Here is a 15,557-nt window from a genome sequence, read left to right on the forward strand (position 1 = left end):
AACCTGTCCGCCCCCCCCCCGCCCCTTCCATGCCCTTAGGCCAGTGATGGTGAACCTTTTGAGCTCAGCATGTCAGCATTTTGAAAAACCCTAACTTAACTCTGGTGCCGTGTCACACATAGAAATTTTTTGATATTTGCAACCATAGTAAAACAAAGACTTATATTTTTGATATTTATTTTATATATTTAAATGCCACTTAAGAAAAATCAACCAAAAAAATGAGTTCGCGTGTCACCTCTGACACGTGTGTCATAGGTTGGCCATCACGGCCTTAGGCGGCTCTGCCCAGGAGTCCTCCATATCCTGTCTCTTCTGCATTTGACTGGTTTGGTGATTTTTCCGAAATTCCTGCAGGATGCTCCTCCCCAGACCCCCGTGTATTCAAATTCTACCTCATCCTCAAGGCCCAGCTCAATGGCGCACCCCCCAGAGAGGAAGCCCAGGTTCCCCCCTGCCCCCCGGGAGTCACTGCCCCTCCACAGCTTTCTCCACCGGCCCCTCCAGCCCTCACATGCCTGGTCAGGTAGTTTGGGGCGCCTGCCTCTGTTCTACAAGACGGGGAGTCCCTGGAGGCCAGGCACTGTGTCCAAGTCCCTTCGGCTGCTCCCACCCTGCGTGGGCCCAGGGTTACCGGCGACCCATCATCCTTTGCGGGGCCGATGGGTGTGCTGGTGAGTAAAACCCTCTGCTGGCAGCAGTACGGGCACCTGTGCTGGCAGCAGACACGAGAGGCCCCTGGAAGAGCGAGCAGATGCGTGGGAACAACATGGCAAGAGTCTCCTCCTGCCCCCTCCACTGGGAGAACATTTCCTTTCAGCATCACGTAAGAAAGAAAAGGCTGCCCGGCCACCGTGGCTCAGTGGTTCGGCATTGACCTGGGAACCAGGAGGTCACGGTTCAATTCCCGGTCAGGGCACGTGCCCAGGTTGCAGGCTCCATCCCCAGTAGGGGGCGTGCAGGAGGCAGCCGATCCATGATTCTCTCTCATCATGGATGTATCTATCTCTTTCTCCCTCTCCCTTCCTCTCTGAAATAAATAAAAATATTTTTTTTAAAAAAATAAAAGGGCCCTAGCTGGTTTGGCTCAGTGGACAGAGAGTAGGCCTGCGGACTGAAGGGTCCCGGGTTCGATTCTGGTCAAGGGCACATGCCTGGGTTGCGGGCTCGATCCCCAGTCCGGGGGAGGGAGGTGTGCAGGAGGCAGCCGATCAATGATTCTCTCTCATCATTGATGTTTCTATCTCTCTTCCTCTCTGAAATCAATAAAGATATATTTTTTAAAAATAAAAAATAAAAGGAAAGACTAATTCCTTCTTCATCGGTTCCTGCCAGTGGACGGCCACCCTGGGCCTCCCGGGCTGAGGTCTTGAACACACAGGACCCCATGCCCCGCCATGGGTGGCAGCATCGGGAAGCAAGGCCAGGGAGAGGCCTCCCTGCTGAGAACTTGCCTGGGGGGCAACGCAGCCCCCGGGCACCACGAGGACACGAGGGGGGCACAGTTTGGCTCCGAGCATCCCACCCCCCCCGAGCCAGGAGGCGTCTGGACACCACTGTTTGCTTCGCTTCCCCTGATTTATGTCGTGCGGCCGGGCCCTTCTCGGCCCGATTTATGACCACCTGCCCCGGGGAACATAAATTACTGCCTCACGGCAATTTAAATCTCATGGGCGATAGGAGAAGACACCTAGGCTGGCTGCTCTGTCTCCTGGGGGCTTAGGAGCAATGAGGGGGGCCTGGGGGGGGCGCTGCGGAATTTCAGGAGAGCGAGCTGGTCCCCGTGACCCCGTGTGCCCCCCCTCGCTCTGTGTTTGGATCAATGGTCCTCTGTAAACACAGGCTCCCGTGGAGGGGGAGGGGGGCGCCGAAGAGTCGGAGGAGCAGCCCAACGCACGGGGTCTCTCGGGAGGCTGTGCCCGCCACGGCAGGCACCTCTGACATCCACAGGGGAGGGTGCCGGGCGCCAAGGGACATGCCGGTGGCAGAGAGAACCTGACGTACAGGAAAGGATGAGGGTCGGTTCCCCCAGTGGCTTGGCTGGTGGGACACAGAACCATCCAGTTCTGCCCTGCCTGCTGCTTCATGGAGAACAACACCCAGAGCCCGGCCTGTGTGGCTCAGTGGTTGAGCGTCGGCCTATGAACCAGGAGGTTACAGTTCGATTCCTGGCCAGGGCCCATGCCCAGGTTGCAGGCTCAGTCCCCAGCAGGGGGTGTGCAGGAGGCAGCGATCAATGATTCTCTCTCATCATTGATGTTTCTGTCTCTCTCTCCTTCTCCCTTCCTCTCTGAAATCAATAAAATATATAAATATTTTAAAAGAATAGTGCAATGAATCCACAGTTATCACCCAGATTCTATTTATCAAGATTTTGACACATTTTTTTCCCATGTTACTTTTTGTTGTTGTTAATCCTCACCCGAGGATATTTTTTCCATTGATTTTTAAAAATTTTTATTTTAGAGAAAGTGGGCGAGAAAGAGAGGGAGGGAGAGGGAGAGAGAGAGAAACATCAATGTAGACACATCGATTCGTTGTCTCCTGCACACCCCTGACTGGGGCTGAGGATTGTACGTGCCCTTGACCAAGAATCGAACCTAAGACCCTTCATTCCATGGACCGACGCTCTAACCATTTAGCAACCCAGCCAGGGCTCCCATGTCTTTTTTTTTTTTTTTGCTAAAATAATCTGCAGCACATCCCAGACATCATGTCACTTCCCCACATCTTCTTCCAAACATATGGACGTGTCTCGCATCCCCACAATGCCATTATCACACCTAAAACATTCTGGTATCATCTAATACTCGGTCCGTGATAAAATGTGCCAAAATAGCTAAACAGCGTGAGTCTGTTTTTTAATTGGTTTGTTTGCATCATGAGTTCTCAAGGAAAAATAAAACCATGTGTGCAAGCAGGCACCCTGGGGACCAGCCCCCATCCCCCCGCCCCAGTATTTCCCAGATCCCAGTCCCTAGGGCCCATCAGCTCTAAGGCTGTGTGTGTGTGTGTGTGTGTGTGTGTGTGTGTGGTGGCGTTTCACTGCTTCTTCTTAGAGATATTACAGCCCATTCCTACCTCTTCAGGGTCTCCAGCGGCTCCTTCCTGCTCATGACGCCCGTGTCCGGGTCCACGGTGGTTGAAACGCACCTGCACACACAGACACAGAGCATCACTCGGGGACGGAGGGGCCTTGTCCCGCCCCTCCCTGTCCCGGGCAGCGGCGGAAGGGTCTTACCTGGAACAAGCCATCACCCTCTTCAGTTCCACGTCCCCAATAAGAAGCTTGTGCCACGCATCCTAGGGGACAGGACGCAAAGGTCACGTGAGCACTCCGCAGCCCTCGCCCCGACGTGACCCTCGCATCCAAGATGGCAGAGTTCACATCAGTCCCGTGAAGACACGCCCCTTCCTGCCCCTCTCTCTGCCTTTCATGTGTCAGTTCATTCACCTGAAATGAAATGCTCCCTTTTCCTCTCACTTGGCAAACTGTGATGGAAGCCCACCTCCTACAGGAAGCCACCCTGATTGATGCTGCCGGACTCAAAGGGGCAGGGAAATAAGGGGGCAGAAGGAGTGGGGGAAAGCGAGGAGGGGATCTGGAGAGGCTGTGTCAGATCGCTTTGTGTGCGACTGAGGTGGATTAAGACCTTTCAGTCACTGCTCATGTGAGTCTGTACCTCCTCCGGCCGGATGGGGACAAATTAGCAGCAGGCCCAATAGCCATGTTCCCTTTGCGTCTGCACTGGAGGCTCACAAAGCGCCCAGCCCAGGACGCTCCCCTATGGCCGGCCGGGGTCCCTGGCGCCTACTTTTCAGGACAAATCAAATCAATGGACTGCGCGCCCTCCGACCCAGCAGGGTTGATACGACATACAAATGTGAAACACTGAACAGCCAGCGTTCTTTTTAAAAGTCCCAGAGACACGGAGGAAAGGCCTTAGAACAGCGGTTCTCAACCTGTGGGTCGCGACCCCTTTGGGGGTCGAACGACCCTTTCACAGGGGTCGCCTAAGACCATCGGAAAACACATATATAATGACATATTGTTTTTGTGATTAATCACTATGCTTTAATTATGTTCAATTTGTAACAATGAAAATACATCCTGCATATCAGATATTTACATGACGATTCATAACAGTAGCAAAATGACAGTTATGAGGTAGCAACAAAAAATAATTTTATGGTTGGGGGTCACCACAACATGAGGAACTGTATTAAAGGGTCACAGCATTAGGAAGGTTGAGAACCGCTGCCTTAGAAGGTCTCAGGGCAGGTGCTGGTGTAACAGTAGGAGGCAGCGTCCTGGGGGTTTAGAGAGCGGATCTTCAGGCTGCTGGGGTCACGGGAGGTTTGATGGGAAAGGTGGGATCTGAACTGAGTCTTCAGGGTGGAGATTCTGAGAGGCACAAGGACGCATGTGGGGGGGGGGCACTTCCGAGTGTCATTAGAAGGAAGGACATGGGAAGACAGGAACATCTGATTGCAGCCTGACCTTCCTACCCTCAGAGGCAGGCCCTCGGCCCGCAGCCTGAAGATAAAAGCCCGGAGTTCAAAGCGACCTGCCCGGTACTTTGTGGATCATAACCCCGAGGCAGAGCTCCACACTCAGAATTTTACCTCTAAGAGTCTACATTGCTCTTTTTAAAAAAATGTATTTTTATTGAGTTCAGAGAGGAAGGGAGACTAAGAGAGGGAGACAGAAACATCAATGATAAGAGAGAATCATGGATCGGCTGCCCCCCACTGGGGATCGAGCCCGCAACCTGGGCATGTGCTCTGGCCAGGAATCGAACCGTGACCTCCTGGTTCATAGGTCGATGCTCAACCATTGAGCCACGTTGGCCGGACAGTGTGTATTATTCTTGGTATGTGTATTTGCAGGTTTTTCTTTTAAATCAGGAAATGGGCCTCTGAACTGCATATTTCACCAACAGTCCAGAAAGCTGGACAGCTCGGTGTAGAGCAGCCCCAGCCTGTTCTGTGTACATTTCCCCACCAGGGGGCACTGACATCATATAAAAACATGAAAGATCCAAAGGGAGAGAAAGGAGTTCCAGTTAGGAAACCTAGTTTAAGCAATAGCCCCAGAGGCCCTTTTATGTGCGATGAAAACTGTTAGTTTCAAACTAGCTGGTTTGGCTCAGTGGATAGAGCATTGGACTGCGGACTGGAAGGTCCCGGGTTCGATTCCGGTCAGGGGTACACGCTGGGGTTGTGGGCTCGATCCCCAGTGGGCAGCGTGCAGGAGGCAACTGATCAATGATACGCTCTCATCATTGATGTTTCTGTCTCTCTTTCCCTCTCCCTTCCTCTCTGAAATTAATAAAAATATATTTTTAAAAAAACTGTTAGGAATTGATTCACAGGTAAATTAGGTAAAAAAACTCCACCATATCAGGAATCTATTTGGCAAAGGGGACGAAAAGGAGAAACTGTTGTTGGTTCAGTGCACACTGCGAGCCCAGAGCTGTGTTAAACGCCGGTGAAGAGCTCACGAAAGCCCTCCTACCAGGTCACAGGACCTGGAGGTGATCAGAGACAACATTTCCAAGGAGGGGGCTTGTAATCTGGGCTGTTAAAGAAGGCCAGGGGCGCCCTGACCAGGTACTTCAGTTGGTTAGAGCCCTGTGCCATGTACCAAGGTTGCAGGTTCGATCCCCAGTCAGGGCACATACAAGATCAACCAATGAATGCACAACTAAGTAGAACCACAAATCAACATCTCTCTCTCTCTCTCTCTCTCTCTCTCTCTCTCTCTCTTTCCTAAAATGAATCAATAAAAAAAATTTTTTTTTAAAAAAAAGGTCAGGTCAGGGGATTGTAAGTGGGGCAGAGGGCAAGATTCCAGGTGACCAGCAGGGAAGTGAAGAGGTAAGGGAGTGAGCCACGGAGATGTGTGAGGGAAGGTATGTCCGGCAGTAGCACCAGCAAGTGCAAAGGTCCTGGGGTGGGAAGGAGCCCAGTGTGGCTGGAGCAGAGACAGAGAGAAAAGAGGGGAGCGACAGGACACGGAGCCTGGAGCTGGGAGGGAGCGGGATCACACGGGGCCTCGACCGGCGCCGTAAAGATGCCATGTGTTCCTTGAAGAGAGATGGGAAATCAGGAGGGTGACAGGGAGGTGACTTACAGGCGCCCTCTGACCATGGACGATGGTGGCGTTGGTCAGGGTAGAGCAGTGATGGCGAACCTTTTGAGCTCGGCGTGTCAGCATTTTGGAAAACCCTAACTTAACTCTGGTGCCGTGTCACATATAGAAATTTTTTGATCTTTGCAACCATAGTAAAACAAAGACTTATATTTTTGATATTTATTTTATCTATTTAAATGCCATTTAACAAAGAAAAACCAACCAAAAAAATGAGTTCGCGTGTCACCTCTGACACGCGTGTCATAGGTTCGCCATCACTGGGGTAGAAGCAGGGAGAGCAGTATATGAGAGAGGATGGTGACATGGCCCACCCAGGGAGGGCGAGGAGGAGAACGGGAGGACAATGCCACCAGGATTTGTCCACCATTTGAATGTGGAAAATGAGAGAGAGAAGAAAAAAGGGGGGAGGGGTCCCAGTCTGGGGCTTGAGCAAGTACATGGGAGTCGGTATGTGGGAGTCAGAGCCACCAGGCACTGAGACGGGCCAGGCTGGGCGGAGCAGGCACTGGGGGACACTCAGCCTCGGTCTCGGACCTCCTGACGTTGAGATTAGCATCCACGTGGAACAGAAGGGAGCAAGGATGCTCGTTAGGGGTCTTCAGGGTGGAGAAGGGTCCGGAGAACAGGCCAGAAGCTTGCGTGGAGACCGAGGCTGCTACGCACTGAATGTATGTGTCCTCCCAGGATTCTGATGTAAAAACTGAGCCTCCAGCAGCCGCGGTGGGAAGGCCAGTCTTCCCCAAGAGGCCATCGGCCAACCAGCAAAGCACCTTCCACCAGACGGGAGCACTCCCCCCGTCCCTGTCCCAGGGTCCCACGCCTCACGGGCTCTCTGCTAAGGAAACCTGGTTCAAAAACCCATCTGCTTCCTGGGAACTCTCCTAGGACACCTCAGACCCGGAACTGCTCCCCAAAGCACATCTCTGCCTTGTCTATATCTGTGACCGCCCCCCCAACACTGATCGGGTGCACAGGAAATTGAAAAATGAACTGCTGTGCTGTGCAGGGCCAATAAATAATGCATCCTCAGAAATAATCTAATGTCACTTCAAAGACTCTCGGACCTTTAAAAAAAAGTTAAGTCCAAGGGAAAAGGCAAGGAAGGCTGGTGTTACCTCTGCGTAGACGCCACACCCCGAAATGACGATATTGGGCCTGAAGTTCATGGCCTGCACTTTCTTCTCCAGCCTGGAGTTGAGATCGGCCAGCGAAGCCTCGGACAGTATCAGGAGCGGGCTGGCGTCAGAGTAAGCGATCTGATGAAGAGACAAATTGTTCTTACACAAAGGATTTCGCAGAGGTCCGGCGGGTCTAGTCCGTGGGACCCTCCCTTCTCCCTCCCCCAATCTCTCTAAATATTTCTCTAGTTCCTTTTAAGTTTATTTTTATTGATCCCAGAGATGAAGGGAGAGAGAGAAAAACACCAAGTGCATAATGATGAGAGAGAACCACTGATCGGCTGCCTCCTGCACACCTCCCACTGGGGATCGAGCCTTAGACCCGGGCATGTGCCCTGACTGGGAAGCGAACCGAGACCTCCTGGCTCATAGTTCGATGCTTAACCATTGAGCCACACAGGCCGGGCCTTTTTATCGAAAAGTCACAGTGATTCGGAAGGCCTTGCAGATAACGGGATTTATATGATGGAGTGAAGTGGACATGAACTTGGGATCTTGGAGCTGTCAGTGGGCAGATGCCCTTGGGGAGGTCACTCCAGCATTTCAAGCCTCTAGTTTCTCACGTTTAGTAAGGCGGTTGGGCTCGACGACCTCATTGTGTGTGGATAAAAAATCATTCACCGATTCCACGGGTATTTATTTTTTATGCAACCTGCACATCAGTGTTAAAGACTCTTGCTGGCCCCAGCTGGTTTGGCTCAGCGGACAGAGAGTCAGCCTGCGGACTGAAGGGTCCTGGGTTCGATTTCGATCAAGGGCACATACCTGGGTTGCGGGCTCGGTCCTCAGTAGGGGGCCTGCAGGAGGCAGCCGATCAATGATTCTCTCTCATCATTGATGTTTCTATCTCTCCCTCTCCCTTCCTCTCTGAAATCAATTAAAGAAAAAAAAAAAGACTCTTGCTGACGGTGACTTGTTTAGTGGCCCTAGTAATGGAACTACACAACAATGTGCTCCCAACCCCACTGAGTCAGCCTTGTTCCTGGAAGAGCCGGTGTAGTCATTTTAAGTCTGTGGGTCGCCAGACACACACCCATGTGCCCCACGGTGATCTGACCCCAACTGCAAACTGTAAAAAGGCCAGACCCGGAGCATGAGCCTGCAGACTGAAGGGCCCCGGGTTCGATTCCGGTCAAGGGTATGTACCTTGGTTGTAGGCTCCTCCCTGGCCCAGGCCCTGGTTGGGGTACGTGTAGGAGGCAACCAACCAATCGATGTGTCTCTCTCACATCGATGTTTCTCTCTGTCTTCCCTTCTCTCTTCCACTCCCTCTAAAAATCAATGGAAAAACATCCTCGGGTGAGAATTTAAAATAATAATAATAATAATAATAATAATAAAAGGCCAGATGGATGCAGCCACAGAATGGAGCAGAAGTTACTGCCACAGACCAGTTCTGAAAGCCAGGCGCACCAGCAGGCTTATGTAAACAGCAAGGGGATGCTTGTGGCCAAAAATGCAGGCGTCTTCCCAATCACCAGGGTGGGAGGGGACCTGCCTGGGGGTGGCCGCTCGCCTGGTGGGGGGGCACCAGGAAAAACCACAGCGCTGAGCTCAGCAGACATGCGCCCCGCCCAAGGGGCTCTCAGCTCCGAGGAAGCCTGCCTCCCATCGGTCACCCGAGGGCCAAGATCAAGGGCGCTCTCTCACCTGGTCCGTGGGCCGGAACGCATCCTTTATCTCGTGGGCCTTTCTTGGTCGCATGTGAGGCTCGAAGTGCACCAGGCGGTAGGGCTGGGTCTTCAGGAAGCTGGTGATCCACTGGGCCGCCGCCTCGCCACAGTCCCGGCCCTCGATCTCCAGGTCGTGCACCCTGCAGGGGGCGGCAGGAGCTAAGAGAGGGCCTGGCTTTGCAAACCTGGGGCCCTGACCATGCCCCACCCGTATCAGAGACCCTGCCCCACCCTGTGACGTCACCGTCATCCCTTCATTATCAGGGGATGTGATGTTAGCCTGTCCCCGCTTCTGTGAATATCCACTTTCCCCAAAACCATTTCTCAAAGAGACTGTCCTTTCCCCAGCGATTACTCTTGGCTCTTTTGTCAAATATCAAGCGACTTTGTAGGCGTGGGTTTATTTCTGGGCACTTGATTCTGTTCCGTTGACCTGCTGTCTAGTATTTTTATGCCGGTAATGTTTTGATTATCGTAGCTTTGTAGTATGGTTTGAAATCAGGAAGTGGGTTGCCTCCAGCTTTGTTCTTTTTTTTTTTTTCCCCCTCAAGATTGCTTTATTCAGGGTAATTCACAGTTCTATGCAAATTTTAGGATTGTACTCTTCTATTTCTGTGGCAAATGTCATTGGCATTTGGGTCGGGATTGCACTGAATTTGTAGGTGACTTTGGGTAGGACGGACCAGCGGATTCTGGACATCTTTGCCCTGAGAATCTGAGCATTTCTCATTTGCAATTTCCAAACAGGTTCTGGTTTGGTCTTTGGGGCAGAGGCCAAAGCCTGTATGGGATCATGCAGACAGTTTTCACGCCATTGCAAATGGATTAAAAATTAAGTGACAGCCCTAACCGGTTTGGCTCAGTGGATAGAGCGTCGGCCTGTGGACTGAAGGGTCCCGGGTTCGATTCCAGTCAAGGGCATGTACCGTGGCTGCGGGCACATCCTCAGTGGGAGGTGTGCAGGAGGCGGCTGATCGATGTTTCTCTCTCATCGATGTTTCTAACTCTCTATCCCTCTCCCTTCCTCTCTGTTAAATATCAATAAAATATATTTTTAAAAAAGTAAGTGACAAAAATTTTCACCACAAAAAAGTATGGGTAATGATCTAACCGTGGCAAACAGGAGCCAGGATATAGACAGACGTGAAACACAAATTCCAATAGGCATATTAAAATGCACATTAAATCAACATGAAATCCCCATTTCCCCCATACAAATGGCAAAATATCTTTGACCGTAACGGTCAGAATGTAATGAGAGAGATATGCCCAATACATCGCTCGTGGCTATAGAGCTGGTATAACCATTCTGCAAAAGAATATATCCAAAGCTCAATAAGGCCCATACTCTTGATTCTAACAAAACCATTGCTAAATTTTCCCTCCTAAGGAAACAATAAGAGGTATTAACAAAGACTTATCTATAATAATAAAAGCATAATATGCTAATTAGACCGGACAGCCGAACGACCTTCCGGACGTCCTTCCAGATGTCCTTCTGGACGACCTTCCGGACGAAGCCGGGCCTGCGAGGGCTAAGGCAAGCCGCCACCGTGGCTGCGAGGGCTGAGCCCCTTGCACGAATTTCGTGCATCGGGCCTCTAGTGAAGATATTTAGCACATTCTTCCTCATACCTGGAAAAAAATGAAAAACAATTCAAATGTCTAAAAGTGGGGATGTGTTAAAATGCAGAAAGGAGACCCACAGAAGGCAACATTTTTCCAACATAAAAAAATGGTATTTGCCGAAACCGGTTTGGCTCAGTGGATAGAGCGTCGGCCTGCAGACTGAAGGGTCCCGGGTTCGATTCCGGTCAAGGGCATGTACCTGGGTTGCGGGCACATCCCCGGTGGGAGATGTGCAGGAGGCAGCTGATTGATGTTTCTCTCTCATCGATGTTCCTAACTCTCTATCTCTCTCCCTTCCTTTCTGTAAAAAATCAATAAAATATATTAAAAAAAAATGGTATTTTAGAAGATTTTTTTTAATATTATAAGAAAATATTTAATTTATCAACTTAAGTATATAACAGTATTCAAAACTCTGATTTTTTTTGAATCATTTCAATTTGGTTTTGAAAATATTAGCCATACTTTTTATGACATTTTGAAAATCTATTTATAGCTACACAACAATCGGTTTTGTTAAACTGTATCACATTTATACTTGCAAAAATTTATTTCATTGTTATTAGCAGGAATTTTATTGGTTCAATAAAATTGGCAAAACTGAAAAAAATAAAATAAAATTCTCTCTTGAAAAAAAAATATATATTAGCCATAGAAACAGAAAGGAAATATGGCAAAAAATTAACTATAGTTATTTCAGATGGGTTTTGTTTTTTCTTTTTTGTGGTATTTTCCAATTTTTCAACTATGACTATATATTTGTTTTATAATCAGAATAAAACACACCAATTATAACAGAAGCATATTATTATGTTTTAAAACTCCAGGTATTCTAGAAATTATATTGGTTATATAACTGGTTGCATCCTATGAACTTTCGGGGGTCTTGGACCTTTTCGGCTAACTACATTTTTTGATGTGACACGCTCTACAATATGGATTACCTTTAGCATTTCTAGTTAAAAATGCAACAACTGGAACAAACGTGTAATTAGACCACATTTTAATTTTCCCCACAAGAGGATAAAAAACCCATCTCTACGCCTGATTTCTCAGAAGCCATGCTAGTTTCCCCGGAATCACTGCTTCCTGTCGCCCCTCTGACGTTGGGGGTAGAGGGGCTCCTGGCTGACTCTCCCGCTCACTGGGACTCCGACCCCCGGTGGCTGCAGATCCCAGCTGCCTGTTTCTGTTCTGGAACCTCCTTTTATTAGGCCTGAATATCACAGGTCACAGAGCCATTTGTCCCCCTTCCCTCACTCACACTGGGAAGGTTCCTCGTCTTTCCAGGCAGAATAGGGCCAGTCCAAGGCCATCCATCGGTCTAATCTCACCTCTTCCAGGCCCCTCCCCCCAGTCACTCCCACCCCACGCTGGTCCTTCAGCCTCTGGGGGTGTCATCTGTCCCTCGCTGATGTCCCCTGGGTGTTCCAACACGGGGCTTCTATGGCCGTCAACCCCACATGAACACCCATTTCTGAACCTTCATGATCCTGAGGACGTGGGATCCATAGCTCATTGCTGACCACCTTTCTGGGGCTTCCCTCCGAAATTTGAACTTTCTCCAAACACTCGCGCCAGGGCTAGGAAAGGCCAGCAGCTTACCTGCACTTGAGCACGGGGTTGGTGGCGGGCGTCTCAATGGGCAGCAGCAGGTCCGGTGTGTAGGCTGCACTGAGGGTCAGGGTGTCCCCCTCGCAGGTCAGGGACACCAGCACCAGGCGAGGCTCCTGGCGAGCAGTCACCATGTTCCCCGCCTCGTTGATCACCAGCCAAAACCTGCAAAAGACGAGATGTGCATGGACCGCTGTGAAGCCACGGCCAGCGTGGCCTCGGGTTCAAAGACTTGGAGAAAGGGCTGACGTGCAAATTAAAACGCAAGACAAGAAATATAAATTTGAAATTATGGGGGAAGCCAGTTGTGAGCCTGGTTCAAGAGACCAAGTTCCACTGAGTCTCCGTTCCCATCTGCTTTTATTTACTAGAATACAAAATTGCCTTTTAGGAATGCCAACAGACATATCAAAGGTGATTGTTTAGGTAAACTAAGATTATCAGGTTGGGGGAGTCCGCTTTAGGCCACTGAGTCAGCAGTAGGTAATAAAATGCAAATATCCACCCTGTGAATATCAAAGAGCCCAATTCAGCCTTCTGACCAGACTTCTCCATTTATATTAATTACTACTGATATTGGTTCTCAGCAGACCGCCATGACAGGCTGCCCGTCTGCAGGGCCTCTGAATCCCTCCCCATTAGCCTGCTGTGTGAGTGATTGTGTGGGTCTGTCCGAACCATCAGCTCAGCAGCCCAGCAAGACTGAGTCTGTCAGTTCATTTCAACAGGTCTCATAGCCACTCAAGCATCTGACATAATTTCTACAGGACATTTTTGAGCTCCTTGATGGAGGGCACAGAAATCAGAGATGTGAGTTACATTTTCATCTCAAATGAAAGTCTGATCACTTTCGTTCAACCCACCCCAAGGAAATGACAATATTGTATTTCCCAGAAAGCCCTCAAGGCCCACAGAACCTGACACACAGTAGGGCTCCTGCACGCGGAGGTACCAAGGCTCTTGCTATATTGTTCACAGAGCTTGGAGTTCAGCTGACCGCATTCAATGCCATATACGCCTTGCCAAAGCCACCCCCCCCTTTCAAAAAAAAAGGTAATGTTTCTGTATTCAGAACTGTGAATTCTGCAATTTACCGAAAGGTCTATTTTTAATATGGACAATGGTATTTCTGGCCAGTACTCCTGGTCTAGAGGTACTTCCCAGAAAGAGAAGAAAAAAGAAAAAAAGAGAGAGAAATAAGAGCAATAAAAAGAACCATTTCCACAAGAAGAACAATGCAATTGTGTAAGTTGCCTCGAAGCTCCCAAGGGAGCTACACATAATGATGTTTGGGTAATTTCGGTTCACACTGGATTGGATGATTACCAATGCAGAGGTGAGCTTGTGCTATGGGGATCTGTAGACATAGGAAGAAAATATGGCCCTAACCAGTTTGGCTCAGTGGATAGAATGTTGGCCTGCGGACTGAAGGGTCCCAGGTTCGATTCCAGTCAAGGGCATGTACCTTGGCTGGGGGCTCAATCCCCCAATAGGGGGTGTGCAGGAGGCAGCTGATCGATGTTTCTCTCTTATCAATATTTCTAACTCACTATCTGTCTCCCTTCCTCTCTGTAAAATCAAACTATATATATAAAAGCCTAATAAGCAAATTGTCCTCACGGGAGTTCGACCGGGAGTTCGATCGCTTGCTATGACATGCACTGACCACCAGGGAGCAGCATGGAATGAAGGAAGGCCCTGGCTGGCAGCTGGAAGGAAGGCCCTGGCTAGCAGCTGGAAGGCCCGATCAGCCTTGATTGCCGGCCAGGCTTAGGGACCCTACCCGTGCACCATATTCATGCACCAGGCCTCTAGTACATATATATATGGAAGAAAATATGGCAGGTACTTTGAGACCCAGCCGGTCGTCAGGGTTGAGGTGTACAGCTACATTAGAAGGAGGTCAATGTAAGCTCTTCCCTGAACTACCCTCTCATCAGCCCCTCACCCTGGATATGGACAGGGGTCTTCCCTGGGCCAAGTCCTTGGTTCCAGCACATGAATATTCTTTCTAGTAACCCTGCCTAGTAACCACGGTGTCTGGTCTTTCTAAAATACAAATCTGACCCTGTCGCCCCCTAACTCTGCAGCTAGGCCAGTGTGGTCACCTCCCTGTGCCCTCACACCTGCCTGCCTTTCTCTCTTTTTTAAATTTTTTATTGCAGTTTAATCTATATAACATGAAATACCCGGCATACTCTTGGGTATACACCCGAAAGAACTAGAAACAGGGACTCAGAGACGTGTACACCGATGGTCACAGCAGCGTTCTTCACACACGGTGCCAAAGGGCAGAAGCAACCCAGTGTCCATCAACAGGGAATGAATGTTTTTATTTATTTATTTACTTATTTTTTTTAATGTATTTCTTTATTGGGTTTCAGAGAAGAGGGAGAAGGAGAGAGAGATAGAAACATCAATGATGAGAGAGAATCACTGATCGGCTGCCTCCTGCACGCCCCCTACCGGGGATCAAGCCTCCAACCCCAGGCATATGCCCTTGGCCAGAATCGAACCCGGGACCCCCCAGTCCGCAGGCTGACACTCTATCCACTGAGCCAAGCTGACTAGGGCTCTTTCTTTCTTAATGCTAAATCAAATAATATAAAATATTACTATTCATGGCATCTTAGAGTCAATGAAATACAGCAATTCAGCTTTCTACTAAAAAATAATAACAGCATCCAAATAACCCCCCCCCAGGTGCACCCTTATCACTGTACTTATGACACTGTCTTGTGATCTGTTCCCACAGCACTCAGCCCTAACACCAATATTCTCTGAAAAAAAAACCGCACTTAAATTGGTTTAATGAGGTGCGTGGGGGGGCCTGAACCCACCCTAAACCCCCCCTAAAACTGGGAGCTTCTAAAAATGTAAAACAAAGAAAGTAATTTTCTCTTTTGCTCAAATTCGAACCAGCTCCTAATTACGCGGTGGCGGATCGACAGTGGCTGCTGACAGGGGAACCGCATTAACCCCAAGTTCTGTAGGTGAAAGCACCCCCAGGACGACCTTGAGGGTTTAACAGCTTTGCCTGTGGTGCTGGTGCCAAGGACGCCAAATTTCCTGATCAGCTGCAGTAAAGTTTTTTTTTAATACTAGAGGAAGGAAAATCCAGCCCCATTCCTGCAAAGACTGATTTTCCTTAGAGATCGTAGGAGAAGCGGGCTGGTTTAGAATTACTAGGGGCCATGCCGAACAAATCCAGATTCAACGCGTGAAAGCCTGCTTCCTCGCATGTGGTATGAATTCGTATGAATAGAACCGTTTTGACTGGAAGGACCGGGAGTTGGGGAAAACCAA

The 15,557-nt window shown here is 49.5% G+C and overlaps 1 protein-coding gene across 1 annotated transcript in view; it reads right to left on the reverse strand.

Moving 5' to 3' along the window:
• Nucleotides 1-12,421, reverse strand: part of MARC1 (mitochondrial amidoxime reducing component 1) — a 14,234-nt gene extending 1,813 nt beyond the window's left edge. The window contains exons 1-5 of the mRNA XM_006103863.3: nt 12,243-12,421; nt 8,986-9,148; nt 7,273-7,413; nt 3,242-3,303; nt 3,082-3,153 (exon numbers count right to left, since the gene is read on the reverse strand). Coding sequence (XP_006103925.1) covers nt 3,082-3,153; nt 3,242-3,303; nt 7,273-7,413; nt 8,986-9,148; nt 12,243-12,385 — 581 coding nt within the window. The 5' untranslated portion in view covers nt 12,386-12,421. The remainder of the gene's footprint in view (nt 1-3,081; nt 3,154-3,241; nt 3,304-7,272; nt 7,414-8,985; nt 9,149-12,242) is intronic.
• Nucleotides 12,422-15,557: the final 3,136 nt, after the last annotated feature.

Source organism: Myotis lucifugus, unplaced genomic scaffold (assembly GCF_000147115.1).
Source record: "Myotis lucifugus unplaced genomic scaffold, Myoluc2.0 scaffold_514, whole genome shotgun sequence".
NCBI classification, from domain to species: Eukaryota; Metazoa; Chordata; class Mammalia; order Chiroptera; family Vespertilionidae; genus Myotis; species Myotis lucifugus.